Here is an 18,742-nt window from a genome sequence, read left to right as displayed (position 1 = left end):
CCCTCTTATGTGAAGCCTCATCCTGTGTGTGTGGTTGGAGAATAGGCCTGAAGACAAGTAGTGGGGAAGGAGGGAGGGGGGGATGCCTGACATGAGACCCATATAAAAACTTTAGTGGAATGTAGCTTTCTGGCAGCTCTACATTATTTGAATTTCAATGATTCCACATGCAGCCACTGTGGAAAAAATGCAGGTTCCTTAGTATTGCTGCTTTGGGCTCTCCTTAACTAACCCCTGACACATTCAGGACTTTATATGCATTAAAACAATTATTCTTATGAAGTTTGGTTTTGCTGAAATGGTGCTTACTTAAACAGGTAGTAGTTGGCTCTGATACAGATTTAGATAACTTACTACCTTTCTGGCTAGCATTGTGGGATATAGGTATATCCTAGATATAAGCAGACTTCCTGTCATTGTCAATGGTCTATATCAAACTTCAGAGATCTAAGTGTAGGTAGCATCTAAGAATAATTTATTTGGATGCTTCATAGGCAAACTAGTATAAATACTGAAGCATAAGCAATATGCGTTCCTGATTAAAGCATCTATCTAGAAACCACCAGTCTATCTAATAACTAAGTAATTAAAAATTTCACTAAGGAAAGTTCTTTCAGTAAAGCAATCGATGGTTCAGTTGCATTCTAGGAAAGTCCTTTTATTGGCACTGAATTTGCCTTCTAAGTAGAGAAAATTGAAGTGCTAAAGATATTCTGCCTGCCTTACTGTCCCCAAACAGAACAGGGAGCTTGCAAATGTGTCTACTGATGTAGGAGGCAGCAACAATAGCACTGAGAGTTAACTTCTAATAGGTGAGAAGAACTGAAAAATGAACTTACATACTTTGTTCCAACTGATTTGTCAAAATGAATTATATATGCCCATTGATCCTTATACTAGATATGTATAGAACCTATAGTTGTACTGGTTTTTGGTAGTGAATAGTAGTTGTACTAATTTTCAGTAGTGAAATTTCCTGTTAGAACTGGAACTCTTGTTCTCGTGCTAGTGTTCTGACAACTTCAGTCTATTCTAAGGCCTCTGTTTTCTTGTAAGTCAGTAATCTTAAAGCCATATGGAACAGTTAAGTTTCAGAAGAATTAAGAGGAAGAGAAGAAATAATAGAATATTTTCTGTCATTCCTAATATGAATATGATTTGATTTCAACATTCTTGCAATGCTTATAAGCATAATTGCATCCATGAGTTTTTCTTTGGGCAACTTGGCATTTTATTTTTCAGAGCAAAATCTGCCATGTAGTTGGTTTTCCGAATAATACAGGAGATAATATATTTTTTGAGTGGATTATTTTTGTACATGTAAGACATCAAGGGAATTCAAAGAATAATCTGTCTTTTCACTGTAGTCTGCATGTTAAATTTCTTGCACAGTTCTGTATGGATTGTTGTAGCAGTACTGCTATTGTTGTAGCAGTAGGGTTTTTATCTTAAGGATGCTCTTCCCCCTTTGTGATTGATGGCAAAGCAAGCATGTGATTTTGGAAGATCATACACAGTCATGCTTCCTCTGTAGAAGACTTGAGCAAAACTTCTGACTGAAGATTCTGTAGCAGCTTCAGGTGTTTCGTACACTAGTAGATTCTTTCTTGTGTACTTACTGCCAAAACTGAGCCTTCAAATCCATGGTGCTTTTCATGTAATGCAGTATTCCATTTGTTTTATGGAATGGGTAATAAGTTTCTCTCATTTTCAACATGATACATAATTTCATATAAAATTTATCACATTTGGGTAACCTGACTGGGCATATGCATACTTTGGACAGTTGCAGTTCTGTCATCATCGTGGAGATAGGAAGGCTCTGTGATATGAATTGTTTCCTAGAGCGATGTTCTCTCTTCTGTATTATCTACTAAGGCTTCTCATTGACACCTCACTGAGGTTAAAAGGGTCGTTTTTCACCTGAGCTACCATTGTGTGCAGTTTCACATACAGTACCTTCCCAGGTTTTGCAGATAGGGGGGCTGTTTCTGTATGGTTTCTGTATCCCTAATAAGAGTCCTGCTTCAGTTGCTCTACAAAATGCTACCTTTTGAAATGCCTGTGTGAGATGATGGGGAATTGCTTCCAGGTGGGCTCCTCTGGGCTAATTTTTCAATGGATGTGCCCCAGATCTGAACCTCTAAGAGTGTGACTAAGCTGTGTCATCCTGTAAGCCCACAGAACATACACTGAAGTCCTAGAGGCAATGGGACCAAACTAGGCTTTTCTAATATATATAGGTGTCAAGCTAAGCTTGAATGTTATCTCAAAGGCTGGACTCTTGATGCATACAGCCTCGTTGGCACCTTTAGGTATTAACATATTTTCCGCTACAAATTATGCGTCATCTGTCTATGGGCATCAGATAATCTTTGAGGAGGTACATCAGGAGCTTAGTCACTGGCATGCTGTCACCTTGATAAATATGCATAGAAGCTTCTAAGTGAAACATATGTTGGCATCTATCACTTTCATCATTTCTTTATATTGGTTAAATCATAGGTTTCACAATTCTGCTAAGTTCAACTACCATACTGAACAAGCCATAAGCCTGACAATCACTAAAATTAGAATTTCTAGAGATCATGTTTCTAAAGTTGGTGACTTACCCACTGTAAATTTGATTCCAAAATCTGAATAAAATGTACCACTCAGTTTTCAAAATGGTTGGTGGAAACTGTGTGTGTATAGAAGTCTCTCTTAATTTTGTGATGAATTACATATCAAAGTTGTGTTTCCTCCCTGGTGTCTTGTCCCACTGTATTGTAGAAGCTGTCTTTTCGGCTGGGTGCTGTATTTGGAACATAAGCCAAGGGATCAGGTCGGATCAAGTATCTATAAAAAGAAATTACAACTCTTATTAAAAGCCTTGGTACAAGCAAGGACAAATAAACATAGACTGTTGTAACGTTGAAAAGGTTTGTGGAAGAATTAGATAGTTCCTGTTGGGTAACTTGGAAATTTTGGCAATTCCACTTATGTTGTATAATAGTAAAGCCTTTTGCACCATCTGCCTAGGCATCATATATGTGTACTGGGTACAGCTAAACCTTAATTTTGACTGAGAGCCACTTTAATCTTTTAGATACATCAGCTCTGTTCCTTGGTATTTGCTACAGTCCTTGAACACACATTTGCTAGTAACTGTATTTCTTTACGCATCTCCTTTTACTCATTATGCCTTGAAGAAGGGACAAGCAGTTCACAGAGTTACTCTAAAAAGAATGTTGTAAGGAATCAAGAGATTAGTTGTGCATAGTTAAAAGAACTAAAAAGCACAATGTTGATAATTTTGGTGTAGTCTGACAGGCTCAGGATGGACCCCTTAGTTTTGAGAAAGGACTTCTAGTAGATCTAACAGCTGAAAGTACTGCAAGTACTCTTACTTCTAAATGCCGAGAAACTTTCCTCATATGCTAACTCAAAGTTGTATATTATCTAATATGCCTATGATAAATCACAAACATAATAGGATCATAGCAAATGTGAAGGACTTCAGTTGTATAAGTATAGGAATTCAGACAATGAAAGTTGAATCTATAGCCCTTTAAGGGATTTTGTTTTTATCATAGAGCTGCACAGAAGTAAATGGCTTAGATGGGATTAACTCACGTTGGTCTGAAAGTGCAGGTAATAAGTGCAAAAAAAGAGTCATATGCAGGAGGAAGTCTGGAAAATGTATTGAGAAACAGACAAAAAAATTGTGGGAAGACCAGCCTTCCAGATTGTCAGCAGGAAGGACAAAAAAAAAAAAAACACAAATGTGTGACTAAAAGAAAACTGCTGTAGAAAGAACCACTTCTTCCTTGCCTTTCCGCTAATTATCTCCTATTGCGTGAGGGTAAACTGGCTGCCTAGTCAAGAGAACTAAAATTAATCTTAAAAAAGCCCTTGGCATAAACTGAGACACAAGCTCTGAGGCCCACTATCAGGAAATGAACATACATCAAGCTAGGCAACAGTATGTGCATGTACAGGCTAAAGATGTGTAGGCACGACACAGCAAATTCAGTACCGCTGCAAAATTATGCACTCACTATTGAGTTGCTGTATACCTTGTTTTTTTGCAAAGGTGGAAAAAGAAAATGTGGACTCCTAGTCCACCTAGCTAAACTAGGAAACAGTACCTGCATTTACAGGTTAAATATTAGTAAATATCATACTGTAGAGTTCCATAACAGTGAAAATACTGTTCTAAATCATTTCAACAAATTTTATAACTGTAGTTGCTGTTTAATAGTTTTTATGCTATACTTTTTATATACCACAATACTACAAGGCACTACAATGTAGTGGGTTTTTTGGTTGGTTTTGGTTTTTTAGTATCAATAGGGATAATAGTTCAAACAGTTTTTCTGCTTGTGAGTAGATGGCGAGATGGGTTGGCACTGGTGTGGAGGGCCTTGCACAGGGACCCTGGAGCAGATGGAGGATATTAGCATAGCAAGGCAGAGGCAAAAGAGGCTAGAGACAAAAACAGCATAGGACCTGAACACAGTAATCACATCAAACTTCAGTATGAGAGAGGGGCAGATAATATATCCACAATTCTTGAGCAGTTCAAATTTTGTGTTCACCTGTTTTTTCTCAAGTGGTCTTCAAAATTCCTGGTAAGCAAGTTAAAAAAAATAATTAAAAATAAAAAATGCTGCATTTAGGTCCTGCCATTTGTTTGAATGATCATAAGCATGAATATTGCATGATATTTGGGGGAGAACTGCTTTTTATTTTAGTGGCATTTGAATCCATGAAGTAAAATCCCATTTGAAAAGTTATCTTTCTATTAAGACTGCAGAAATTTAATGAGAATGTTAATTCTGTGAAGCCATCCAGTGAACTCAGGTAGATATTTATTTTTTTTTTAAATACACAGAGTAAGAGGAAGATGAGAGAATATGGAGGTAAAAGGATTATGAAATATGTATATCTTACATAATTATACATATAATTGGTTGTCTAAACAGAAGCCTCCATCTTATTTTTTTTGCAGGTATATGGGAAAGCGTGTTCCCCTGTAACAGCAGAAAAGTAATAAAATTTTCAGGTCTTGTGATTTTTGTGCTTATACTTACACTATATCATTTAGCTCTAATCTTGTATCTGGAGAAGGATTGATCAGGATGTAAGAAAGGGTGTTCTGATGATCATTCATCTCATCTAGAGGAGAAAAATGCACATATCAAATCAGATTGAAAAACAAATTGTCATAAGTATAATTTCTGGTTAACTAATTCAATTAAAAGATCATCTTTGGCTCAGAGCTGTCAAAAGTATCAGGTGTCAAAGTCATATCAGATAAGTTTAGCAACTTTTCAAGTGTACTTGAATTGGAACTATCTGGCATAGCATCTTTTGATTTATCTCTCAAGATGCATTTTCTTTCTGGTGTTCTAAAAACTGTTCTTTTGCACTTTTTTTCCAGTCATACTAATTCTTAATACAACTCAATTTTATCTTGATTAAACAATCATTCATTTGGTTTCCATTGCTAAGAGGAAAGTAGGGTCCTCCATCCTCAGTTGGCATAAAGTTCAAGCCAAGGCTAAATGCTATCCATTTCCAAATTTGGTCAATATAAATCTCTCTTCACTCTCCCTAAGTGTCAAGGAAAATATTAATTTTCACTTTTATCACCTGTGCCAGTGGGTTGAAATATGAAAGCTGTATGAACAGCAATTGGAATTTCTTTATTGTATTTTTAACCATTCTTCTAATGCTATGCTGCATTGGCTGACAGAAATCTTTTTTTTTTTGAAGGGGTTTTACTTAGCTGAGTCTCAGCACGCTTCTGTAGCTGTCACTGCTGTATCTTTTCTTTTGTATAACCTTCTCTTGATGTTTTTCATAAGTTGTTGTAGTGAGGCTAATTTCAATTTAATAGGAGAGGCATTTCATCTGTACTAATTACTTCTTCACTTTTAGGGAAAATGATGCAAAAGAGAACAGTCCCATCCTAGTTTCAGCACAATTTCTATATCGTGTTAATCAAGTATGCTTGATATGTGGTCTCTAGGTTGAAAATTGCTATTGGATATTTTCAACTACATGTAACTTTCTATGTGCTCGTACCACATTTTGCACTACTGTAAGCATGTCTGTCTAGAGAACAATTAGATAAACTCAGACTCAGCATAGGTGCAATTACACAGCTAAAATGGTCTTTAAAAGTACAGCTTATTTTTGTAAAATGAAGCTGATGCAAAATATTGTAAAAAGTTACACAAACACATTCACCAGTATAGTAGCCTCACGGTAGTATAGTATCCTAGTATCATGCCTCAGCTAGAGTGCTTGCATGGCCGAAAATGTGTTGTGCCTCAGTTGCCATAAATGAATTCAGTTATTTGACTTTAGAATTGGAGTGCATAGGGGTTTTTAGGTTATCAGTGTAAAGAAAACTGAAGATGTGAAATTAGGTATAGGATCATTCCTTTACATGGGGATATGTAAGCAGCTGTGACTGTTTTCTGTTTTTTCATTGCTCCACACCCATGCAGAAAGATGGTATTAAGGAATATGTTTAACTTCTGCAGGGAGCTAACTGGCATGATTGATTTCTAAGTGTGAAAAAACAGGGATATTAAAAAGTTTCTATTCTATATGTAATAATAGTATATGTAGTAATAGCTTAATGTGTAGTGGGATGAGTGGGCAGTGAGCTATCTTTGAAGGCGGGTGAAAGTCCTGTGGAATTTATTACTGAATATGAAGGAGGATAGATGGCAGTGGGAATGTCACAGTCCAGGTTAGCAGCTGGCTGCATGTGTAAAACTTAATTTTTATTTTCAGAATATGGTGTTCCTGGGGTTGTCAAAGTAGTTTCTTTATAATGAGATGCATCCGTAAGAAAACACGGAAGAGATAAAAGTTTGTAAATCAGAATCAGGGCAGATAAATTTGTATCAGCTAAAGCATCTACCTATCAAGATTTTGCTGTTCTGAATATAGTATAATGGTTTTAAGTAATTAAATAAACATTTGCTGTCAGCTCTTAGCTAGGATTTTAAAAGAAAAGTAGGAATCGACCAAAGTTCTCCTGTGACTAGTATAAACGTGAACAACATTTACAAAATTTCTTGGGGTTGATTAAATATTACTGTGGCCTGTGTCACCCCTGGAAAATACTTAGTCCTGATTCTTCCAGCAGACTCATATAGTATCCACAAATTAAAGTGGGAGTAGTAATTATCCAGTTGGAGTCTGAGATAAAGAGCTTGTATGTAAATTGTAAAGATTAAGCAAAATTATAGCCGTGTATTCAGTAGTAGCTTTTTCTCTCGATGAAGTTAATGTGTACATAGCAACAATAAGAACCACTGCTGGGTAGTACATTGCTGTTGGTTAAAGGATGCCCCAACCCTGCATTAATAGTATGTGGTGTCAGAATGGGCCAATAAGAATATTTATTTTATAGGAGATACTGTTTACGTTCAGCTAATGGATACTTTAGGTATAGGTAAAATGTAAACAATTGTGTTGAAAAATCAGTACTAATGCATTTGTCAAGCAATGTTTTTGATGCTTTGAATGTAAATTGAGCATGGGAACTGCAGTGTTGGTTCTTCTGAACAAGCACTAAGCTTCATATTGGACCTACCCTGCAGACAGAAAAGATGAGAGATGAAGAAATTATTGCTTTTCCTAGGAAAACTAGAACCCATAGCTCTGAGGATTTCCACAAAACACACTACGAAGCCAAGGCTGTAGACGGCCATCCCAGGCAGCTATTGTGCATAAAGTTTAGGAGGTTGTTACAGAACTCTTGTCAATAGAGTTGTTTTTTTAAAAATTAAAATTAGTTTTGCTGGAAAAAGACATTTTATAAAAACATCTAAAGACCTAGTGAAACGTGCTTCATAAAAATGCCTTTAATATGACACTTTTGCGTTCATTTTAAAAATACAGAGAAAATGTATCCTCCTTCACACAAACAACTCCCCACCTTGACAGATTCGCAAACTTCACAATAGTTCTCTTCATTTATGTTTCAATAAGTTTGTGGAAATACGGAGCAGTTGTTCAATGACAAAGGAATATTTATATATTCTGCATACACATATATATGCTAAATTTAAATATGACTGAGGTGGTCATATTTATTTAAAGCTCATATATTCTGAGCTTTCATCTGAAAATAGGAATGGGTGATAATAGAGCTGATTTAAAAAAAAAAAAAAATGAAGCAAGTTTCGTTTAAAAGAAATTACCACAAGCTTATTTTACTTATGGCACACTGTTCTTTAAAAAAAGGTTTTTGTATAATGCTAATATTTTTATTAATTTTAAGGATTAAATTAATCATACCATATCCTGCTGGAGAAAGGCCCAGGTGCTTCATTCTATTTTTCACAAGTTCAGCAAGTTCCTGTCTTTCTGATCTCCTATAAAGATTCATTCGCTGCTGGCTTATCTTCTCAGCTGTTTTACCAGAGTGTCTTGGTACTCTTCGGCTCAGCCGTCGGGCCCACTGCATGCTTTTTCGTCGTAACAAAGGATGATCAGACTGATCACTAGATGTTGAGTTACGATGATTACTGCGATAATTAAAGTGCTCTCTGGTGTCTTTAGTGTCTTCCCATTCTTCCACACTAATAGAGATTTGAGACTTGAAAGGAGAATGACAGGAGAAATTAAGAGGTTTAAAAAATGGAGGCAGAATAAAACATTCACTTTTCAATAGTGCAGCTGAACATGTGTTTTAGTTGTAATGGAGCTGAGGGAATTTAGTTGTTCATAGTTACCAAATGTTCCTGAGTTGCTTACTCTCTACTAGACTTTTTTTTTTTAAATGCAAAAGGCTAACATTATATAAATGCAATTTAAATTGAGCCTTAATTAATGCCTGATTCCATTTTGATTCTGAGAATAAGAACTGTAGCCTTCTGGTACTGCCTTTCCCAGATCTAGGAACCAACTCTGAATGAATTCTACTTTCCTCCAAGCATTTAACTTTTTTTAATTTAAAAAAAATATTCAAGTTGTAACTGCTTTGACTGCACCATTTTGAGTGCTCTCTTAAGACTACAGGTGAAAATTGCCTGTTACCAGTGTCTCATTTCCAGGTATTTTTGATCTACCAGCACATGATTTCTGGAATACATCTGTGCCTGAAGATGTATGCAATATTCTAAAGTGTGATTCAGGGCACCTCTTCCAAATGTGGTAATCTATAGTTCCTACCTTGAGGTATAGTTACGTTGCTTTTTAGCAACGATATTGTAACAAAGCAGACTTAAAAGGGCCAAAATCTGGCCCCCTATTGCTATTTTCTTCATGCCACCCAACTGTGACCAATAGTACGCTTTGTGCAATCACACAAAGCAGTACTAAAATAACTCAGGTGAATGGACTACATATGCAGTTGTAACATACACAAAAAAAGAAAATAAGGAAGATGAGGAAACGTTTCAGAAGATCACTTTAAAATTATTTTAATTACAATTTTAGATTTAACTAATACTTTTGGATTCTATTAAAAAAAAAAAAAACTACTTCCTTATAATCTTGAGCTGTTGTGATATTTAAAACATGTCTTTCATTGGCACTGAAATAGTGAAGCCCTCACCAATATCCTGGTATCACTGTGGTCTTATTACCCAGTTACTGATGCCAGTTTGATGTGTTGTGGGTTTTTTGTTTGTTTTTAAATCCAAAACAAAGATGACTTTTAAAGTTGGGTTTGGGTTACTTTATATGAAACCCCAATAATAGAAAGAGTTCATAATACACTCAAAGTGATCAGTGAATATACCAAATTTATTTGAAGAGCTACTGAGGTTCTAAAGATCTTTTCCTGTTAAAATAAAATCTGAAGGCAAGATTCTGTTGACCTTGTCAGTGTTGAAAATTTTGCTCCACCAGCAATCTGAACCAGGTTTAAGTGTAGCCACATATTCTTTACGATAAACTTGGGGATTTTTGTCCGTTAGCAGTTAATGCGTTTAGGATCAAGGTTTTCAGCTCACTGTGAAGATGATCTGTTATCTTCAGGATTCAATAGGAATAGCCTACCAAATCCCATTGGGCTTTTTTTTAAGTCATTCTGTCAGCTTTCAAATTTTCAATAAGATGTTTGTGTACAGAACAATGTTGCTTTAAGCTTTATTTATTCAAGGATGTTCCATCGCATAGTTCTATTTCCTGTAAGGATTTTACTCCCGGGGTTCGACTCACAAACAGGCAGACAATAAGCAAATACTTACTTGTGAAGCCGTTTCTCGTGACTGACAATGGAAGGGGTGGGGGGAACAAAACAAAAGACAATTTAAACTGAAGTGAATCTAAAGAAGCAAACATGGAGTATTTAACAGCAACCACAGAAAATCAATTACACGGGTAGTAAGGAAGATCCCATATCTCTCTTCTTAATTAAATGGAAATAGATGGAATCGTGCAGCTCATTGTGTGGCAAACTAGATTTTCATGTTCTTTAGCAACTAGATCACTGAAAACTTTATTTTTAGGGGAAAGACATGTATCTGTTTGTCAGAGTGAAGTGAGGGTGTCTTATTTAGATAGTACAAAAAAGGTCTCAAAGGAGAACTAGTGCATATAGAAATAATAGTTGTATATTTTGTTCTTGTGAATCAAGTTAAACATTAACTGCCTGCTCCAACATATACGCAATACAAATTAAGTTTTATATGTCTGTTTAAAATTAAATTGATATACACTTTTGAGGTTCCGCATTAGAAACCTTCAATTTATGGCTAGAAATTCATCATTTCTAACAACAATAACAAAAAAAATACTAATTTAAATTTCTCTAACCTCCACTTTAAAGACCTCATCAAACAGTATTTTAAAGCTGTTTTCTGGTTTAATATATTGAAAAGCTAAATGATAGCTCACACTAATAATATTTCTTAAATTAGTTGGAAATTAATAATGGAATAGCTCTGCAGAAAGATTACAGATTTCAGAATTTCTCCATTCACCATAGAAGCAGAGCCAGATGTGATGCTTCTACATATTCTGGGGAAGAGCTAGGTTAGGAAAGACTCCTGTGCCTCTGTAGAAGGGTAAGGTTTTCAGGAATGCTCACCCACTGAACAAGAAACTGTTGGAGTATGTACATGTGGGAAATACTGCTGGGGGTCTGTGTTTGGATTCTGGAGCTTTTTAAAATGGTTAATAAATGTTTTTACTTTAATAAACAGAGACAGTGCGACTCTTCCACTTGAATCCAGTATGTGACAACTTGGGAATTTAACTAGATGTCTTAATTTTTTTCCAATTCTTCCTCTGTCTGATTTATCTCAAACTCTTCAGGAGACTACCAATGAAACCTGTCAGGAAGTAATAGCAGGAGGTTTTTTTGTTTGTTTTTGTTTTGTTTTGTTTTTAATTGCTTCTTTGTAAAAGATGATTATCCTCCCCAGCAAATCTGGGCCTGGTCTGATCAGGTATTCAAGCACTAAAGTATAGGCTTCAAAGGTTCCCCATGTTATGGTAAAATTGTGAGTTTAGAGTTAACTGACTGACTTTTAAACCTTGTTTTTCAGTAAAGCCTTTGAAAGTCTTATCCGTGTTTTAATGAATTCTTAGTTTGCAATGTCCTTTGCTCTGATGAAAGCTATGACAACTTTCTTTCATATTAGCAGCAATGGCAGTGATTTTGCCTATATTCTTCTCAAAGGGATTTTGATGGATTGTGTTAATGCTGCTAAATTTAAAGTCATCTGACAATTCATCTGACAATTATTGCAAGTGCAGAGCACGCTAGGTAAGCTGTAAAAGCCACCTGGAGCAGTACTGGTGGTCCACAAAGAGTCACTAGTCAACTTGGAATCTTGCATAGCCTCTTGTAATCCTTATTTTTAAGTTAACTTTAAACAAATGTTTGTACTTGCTTCAAGATAAAGCCTGTAGTTAAATGGCTTAATGTTTTATAGCCTTTTTCTGAAATACAGAAGAGAATATAAATCGTCTATACTGGAAATCTGTAAACTGAGATTGCATTTCAGAAGTAGAAAAATTTTGTTGCAAATTAGAGCCATATTTGAATCATGGTTTAATGAGATGGCAGTATTAATGCTCATGTAAACAAATGGCTTATGGATAAGAGATATGGAAGCTGCACAAACAAAAAGTGAAAATGAGCGATGTAGGACCGTCACCAGCACGTATGTTAAATAGGAAACAGAGTATCGATATTGATATGTGTGTGTATGTACACACACAGGGAGAAATATGTATTTATATGGCAGACACGTATACAAAAATAACACTTAACAGCCAAGGTTAAAGAAATACCATTATATTTTTAATAACAATTTTATTCTCTAGTTCATTTCTAGTTACAAATTCATATCAATATTGAAATGCCACCTGTTTGGGTTAGAGTGTTGACATTCTTGTTGCACCTGATACAGGACCTGGTCGTACAGCTTGTTATGGATATTGTTGTTAGTCACTACATGCAAGTTCAGCCTAGTTCTAGCTATCATAGCCTGTCCTACCTGTTCCTGAGCTGTATTTGCTTTTTAGTTAGTCACTTCATAGATGAGCATTGGAATGAAAATCTGTACATAAACTGGGTCTGATATGTGGTCTGGGCCTTGTGTTAATCTGACTGTATACGTGCCAGCAGAGGGAGACCTTAGTGGGTTGGAATTAAGTGCATTTGCAGACATGGCACCCCCAATGTTCTTTAAATAAATGGTTCCAATTTTTACGAGGTCTGTTTTAAAAAAAAAAAAAAAAAAAAAAAAAAAAAAAAAAACCTCTTGAATACTCTGTAACCAACTCCAAAGTATAGTAAAGTGACATACCTCAGATGTTGTAAGCTTTTGAGATTCTGTCCTATAGACTCCAATTGGAATGTCTCCTGTAGAAGAACAAAGTTTCTGATATAGTCTGGCATATGTCCTAATCCACAGATCTTCTTCTGTGATTTTCATCTGAACAAACAATAATAGGAAGGAAAACTTTAACTCAAGATGGCTTATATGGTTCATTATACTACTCTTGAGAAAAATTGACAACTAAATGCTGGCTGGTAATGATCATATTGTAGAGTTGCACCTTTCATTCACAATAAATTTGAAATTTCTATCAAGTTTGTAGATGCTGTTCCTTTGTTCTCTGGTAGACATTGTGGTGCAAGTGATTCAGTCATTTGGGAATTACTTCTGTCTTTGTTTTAAAATTATTTAAACTTTAAAATTATTTAAACTGGATGGTATCCCTCATCCAGTGTTCGTTATCTGAGTAAAATATAAAAAGAATAATAAATATAAAAAGAATGAACTACATATCAGCAGTAGTTAGAACCTGTTGATGGACAGACTGAAGAACAAGCAAATAGTTTGAATGCTGCCAGATAATTGTTCTTTAGACAGCAAGCTCAGTATTTGGGGAGAAAGAAGGTGGAGAAAGCAATACACTAAGCATAAATGGTATAAAAAATTTCCTAAGTTAATTTGAAGTCATGAAATATTTGAAAAACTTTATTTCAAGATATTTATGAGTCCCTTGTCAAAGGTTAAACTAACTGGCATTCCACTGTAACAAAGTTTGCTGATTGGCCAACAAACACTAAAGTGCTTCTTTTAAAAACCAAACTTCTTCAGCCAATGTTGATCAGAGCAGGGGGGGGGGCAAAAACAACAGCAAAACTTGCACTTCTGTGTTTTCCTGTCTTTCCTGTTTTCTTTTATGCTTTATAGAATGTGTTGTGGGTTTTAGGGGTAGGGAATGTTTTTTCCTTTGGACATAACTAAAACCAGACACATTTTCTACCTATTCTTCCTGTCTTCTCCCCAGTGAAAAAGGAAACGGATGGCCTTTCTTGGACTTTCGCAAAAGAAACTGTTCTACAAAGAAAGTAGAGGTGTTTTGCAGACAATACAGAATATTATTTGTTATTCTGTAATAACAATAATTTACCTTTTTTTTTTTTTTAACTTACAGAACAAAGAAACCCAGATCCTGGTGTGGTATCAAGTCCCAGCAGAAGTCTTGTGATAGAAATCATATAATCTTTCACAAATGACTGCAAGATTTTCAACAGGAGAGACAGAGAAGAAAGAAAACTTTAATGAACAGATGAGCAGGTAACCATATGCACCATGTGTGAATTCTAAACAAATTGCACATCTGCATTTAAAATCAATCTCTATATTTTAGATATCTTAATCATTGTAGAAATAGCTATTTCTTTATGCATGCTGAATCTACTGACAGGAAAAAATACATATGTTTTTTGGTTCTGCATATGTATACAAAAAGATTCAGGGAGAGTAAGGTATAATGAGGAAGCCTGAAAACTAAGATGCATGTAGATGTAACATCAGTGGAAGTAAGATGTTAGCTTTGTTGATTATGAAATTAAAATAACTATCTTCAGTGCAGATGAAATGCTGTCATATGTTAGATGGAGCTGCAGTACTGAGTAGTGGATAATGCTAAGGTGAGACTGCTATTATTTTAATTCAAACTGGAGCCATTTGCCTTTGCTGATCCAGCTAATGTTTAAAGTAGATCTGCCTTATCTCAGTTTAGGCTTGTTGCTCTAACAAAGTGTTTTGCTGACTGGCAGAAAGGTGGAAATTAGATATGACTAAGCAAACTAAATGTAGAAGTGCAGGCTAAGACCAGGAACAGACATTAGATCAGCTAAAACCATGAATGTTTCTCCTCCTTATCAGTTGGGCTGCTGGAATCGGAGGACTGTGTGTGCTCTGCAGACTTTTATAAGACTGTTCATTGCCACCTCTTGGGTATAGTAGGGCAGCATTGAAGGCAGGTTATCTTTCCTTCTTGGAACACAACTTGCAGCTAGTTGTTCTTTGGCTTTAAAGTGTGATGGCTGGTCATCTGGAGGTCTAGTTGACAAGAGTAAGAAGAGGCTGGCTGGTAAGATGGCTGGTAAATTACTCATGCAAATATTTCTGTTGATTTTTGTGGTCAGACATGCTACTTTGTGGGAAAGAGCACTGACTTTTTGTTGCAGAATACAAGTGTTAACAGCCTGTATAATGTGTATTTTATACAGTTTGAATCAAAATTATCCATCTCACCAGACTCTAGAGAGTTTCATAGCAAGTATCGTATTGTTTAAAAGCAGAATTCATTCAATGAGAGGGTAATTTGGGGGCTTGACTACTGTAATAGCAAGGTCACATGGAGCATGCTCCACTGATCCGTCTTTGACGGCTCCTGGCACAGACACCTACATTAATGGCTTACATGTAGGAAAACAGGGTCATCTGACAATTATGTACAATAAAACGGGTGGTAAGAATGCATGTTATCTACGTTGAGAGAAGACAGTCACAATACCTGATATAGCAGTGTGTCCAACATACTGATGCTGAAAACCCTGCCAGCAGCAAAAGGCAGTCGAAACATAAATGCCAAATTAGATCCCTTCTCCCGCTCTTTCTGTATAGAAATCAATAATAAAAATAATAATTTTAGTGCTGCTTTTGGAAGGATTATAATATCAAACTGATATTACCTTGGAAGAGACCAAAAGTGTAAAATCCCTTTACCCTGAATTATAGTTTCCACAAATATGTAGCACCTGTGTTCAATACTTAGTTTTTCAAGTTGAAAGATTTTGTTTAATGCATACATTGTTTCAATCTTCACATCTGCAGTTGCACAGGGACTTGCTACCAGATCATTTTAAACAGAGATTGTGGGATTTCAACTGTGCTTAAAGCAAAGCTCTTGTTATTCCTGATCCAAATTTCTTGATGCTGACAGCAAACTCTTGTTGAGATCCAGAAAGTCTACTAGGGATGTGAACATGAAACATAACAGAATCTGATTCAAAAGGGAAGAAATAGTATTTCAGATAACGTGAGAGGAGATCAGATGTGGACTAGGGCAGAAACTTCTTGTTCTGATACTTCTACGGAAGGGAAGCAAAAGAACATAACTACAGTTATTCCTTTTTCGTATCACAACTCATGTGTAGAGACACCGCACCAATGTGTTTCTTATTCCTTTAGTTATTTGTGAAACTACAGGCTGGAAATGATCTTGCTGTTTTAAGGAGAGAGAATGCATCAAGCTTTTGGTTCAGAGATGTCATGAAGAATAAGATGTGTTCTCAAAGTACAGAAATGTTACATAGCTTGTAATTCAGACACATACCCATCACATATATGCACCAGTACATGCTTGCTACTGACAGGCTCAAAAGTAGCTTTGCAGAACAGAACATGGGGGTCCTGGTGGACACCAAGTTAAACAAGGCTAATAGTGTCTTGGGCAATAGGAGGAGTGTGCAACCAGGTTGAGGCAGGTGATCCTGCACCTCTTCTCCGCACTGGTGAGGTCACACCTGGAATACTGTGTCCTGAGCTCACCAGTAGAAAAGAGGCACAGACATACTGGAGAGACTCCAGCAGAGCATCACGATGATGGACTGGAGCTTCTCTCCTGTAAGGAAAGGCTGAGAAAGTTGGGACTGCTTAGCCGGGAGAAGAGAAGGTTCAGGGCAGGGGAGGTGGTGAGGGTGCTTGTGTGTATCTCATTAATGTGTACAAATATCTGAAGAGAGGATGTAAAGATGGTGGAGTGAGGCTCTTTTCAGTGGTGCTTGGTGGCAGGACAAGAGGCAATGGGCACAAACTGAAATACAAGTAACTCTTTGTGAACATAAGGAAACAATTTTTTTTAGTATGAAGGTGATAGAACAGTGAAACAGCTTGTAGAGCCTCCTTGGAGATATGGCCTGGAACAAGCATTGCCAAATTAAAATGTATGCTTAGATGATGGCATTAGTGTAGAAAGTCGTATCTCCTACTCTTCCTGAGCACTCACCTGACAGCATCAGATAAACCAATGCAACTCATTAACTCACAACTTATTCCTAACCAGGTTGGCAAAGAAACTAACTTTGCCAAACAGACTGCATCTCTCACTAGCAGTTCTTGTTGCTCAAAGAGGGATCCAGAATCTTACAAAGTGCTACCAGTGACTGAAGTCACAATAACCAGTTGTTAATTCATAAGATATATCCATACCAAGCACTACCTGAATGATGGAAACTAGCCTCCAGAACTCTGGCTGGGTTGAGATAGTTGATTTGCTGTAGGTTCCTCTCCAGCAGGAAGTGGGGAGGACCAAGGCTTGCTGTGTCCATCTGTTGTTGTGCGGTCCCACACTGCCCGGAACAGAGTTTCTGGGTTCCCTTTGTGACCCCTGCCACGTTAACTGCTCTGATAACGGCTGAAGTCTGTTTCAAGTCTGTCAGCTGCATTCCTGCTGACTAGCTAAGTAAGTTTTCCACAAAACAGACGATTATTCCCTAATCATCAGACAGGTCAAGACTAAAGGTGCAGGCCCATTACTATTAAAAAAAATAAATCATGTTATGGCAAATTACTAATAAGCAGGCCTCTCTGTTCTACATGCATATGTCTCAGTGTCTGCCATAGTCATCAGCATGGAAAGACTTGCAGTTAAAGTATTCAGCTACACTTTCCTTCCTTTTAAAGATCCGATTTCCATACTATTCAACTTAGGTTTATTCTCATACTTGTCAACTCACTTTAGTACGCTGGACATTGTGCATAGACTCTACAAACAAATAACCAGGTATCCAAACCAAAGCTAAATGGAAAGGATGTTCTACTCCTTTTTTCTGTAGGGTCACAATCCTCTCTTCTTAGTGCTTTTATGTCATAAGGTATTTAAAAAAAAAAAATGAGAGAGAAACTACACTCTTTTGTTTTGTTTTTAGAATTTTTTTAAGTATAACTGTGATATAGGACTTACACTATAAGCCCATTAACTCAAACTGACAATATTATCCTGTCCACAGGTGCTATTTAGAGGTGTTTGTGTAGAGCACATATTTCTTAAAACCTATAACCTGCTTAAAAATCTGGTAAAATATTGTCTGTTCTTTAAATTACGTACTTTTTCAAGAGTATAAAAACTTAAGAATTTTTGTAGTTACCCTTACAATGCAAGACTATTATAAGATGAATTTTATTTGACACTATAGTATCAGTTTGAGTTGCATTTTCCTTTTTGGAAGAATGTAATCACTAAAAGCACAGCAGAGATGTTAGTTTAAACAAGCAGTTTAAATGAACAACCAGAGAAGCAGGTGTCAGGTATGAAAGCGTTTTGTCGTTGTTTTTTTGGCACATAATTTCAAAAGCATCTGGTGGACTTGCTTCTCCTGTTGAATCAGTAGAAAGAAATACCAGATACATTGTTATAGTTAATAAATTCAATGTGTTTAAATTCAAGAGCTTAAATCTGCCCTTCATGATTCATGTTTATTGTTAAGATTTACGCTGCTTCTGTGGAACATGTAAAAGTATTGAGCTGAGGTTTCAACATAAGCAAGGGAAAGGAGGAGGACTATTATCTTGCACAGAAGAAAAAAAAAAACATGCCTGGTTTTGGTTAAGTTTGTTTTTCTCCTAATATTTTTTTGTTCCTGTGATTGGAGCAATGCTCTATATTTTCAGTAACTTTCTCTGTGACTCGTAGTTTTTCTTCACCATGTGAACTGCATGTATGCAAATGTGCTCACATACTCTGGTCAACCAGCAAAGGGGTGTTTCTAGTAAGTTGTGCATTTCAGACAGAACTGAGGAAAGCAGGAGTCTCAGAGTACAAAGAGCAATTTTACCTAGCAAAGCATACCATTGCACTTACTGGTGTAAGCCACGGAAACAACTTATGTATTTCTTTTGTAGTTTAGCTCATGTATTTGAATGCTTTTCTTTCAGTGCAAAGTAGAAGATATTTTTCTTCAATTGCT

The 18,742-nt window shown here is 36.3% G+C and overlaps 1 protein-coding gene across 3 annotated transcripts in view; it reads right to left on the bottom strand.

Annotated features, from left to right (window-relative positions):
- Positions 1–2,726: 2,726 nt before the first annotated feature.
- KCNT2 (potassium sodium-activated channel subfamily T member 2) overlaps positions 2,727–18,742 on the bottom strand; it is a 138,313-nt gene continuing 122,297 nt past the window's right edge. For 2 of the 3 annotated variants that reach the window (XM_035537705.1, XM_035537706.1), the window contains 6 exons: positions 15,289–15,390; positions 13,916–13,999; positions 12,777–12,905; positions 8,308–8,608; positions 5,076–5,160; positions 2,727–2,838 (listed from right to left, as the gene is read on the bottom strand). In XM_035537705.1, coding sequence (XP_035393598.1) covers positions 2,727–2,838; positions 5,076–5,160; positions 8,308–8,608; positions 12,777–12,905; positions 13,916–13,999; positions 15,289–15,390 — 813 coding nt within the window. Of the gene's footprint in view, positions 2,839–5,075; positions 5,161–8,307; positions 8,609–10,205; positions 10,227–12,776; positions 12,906–13,915; positions 14,000–15,288; positions 15,391–18,742 lie in introns of all 3 variants that reach the window. The other variant, XM_035537707.1, reaches the window with a different exon arrangement.

The sequence above is a fragment of the Cygnus atratus genome, chromosome 8, assembly GCF_013377495.2.
Source record: "Cygnus atratus isolate AKBS03 ecotype Queensland, Australia chromosome 8, CAtr_DNAZoo_HiC_assembly, whole genome shotgun sequence".
Taxonomy (NCBI): domain Eukaryota; kingdom Metazoa; phylum Chordata; class Aves; order Anseriformes; family Anatidae; genus Cygnus; species Cygnus atratus.
Note: the sequence above shows the minus strand (reverse complement) of the source record. Positions and strands in the feature narration are given on the sequence as shown.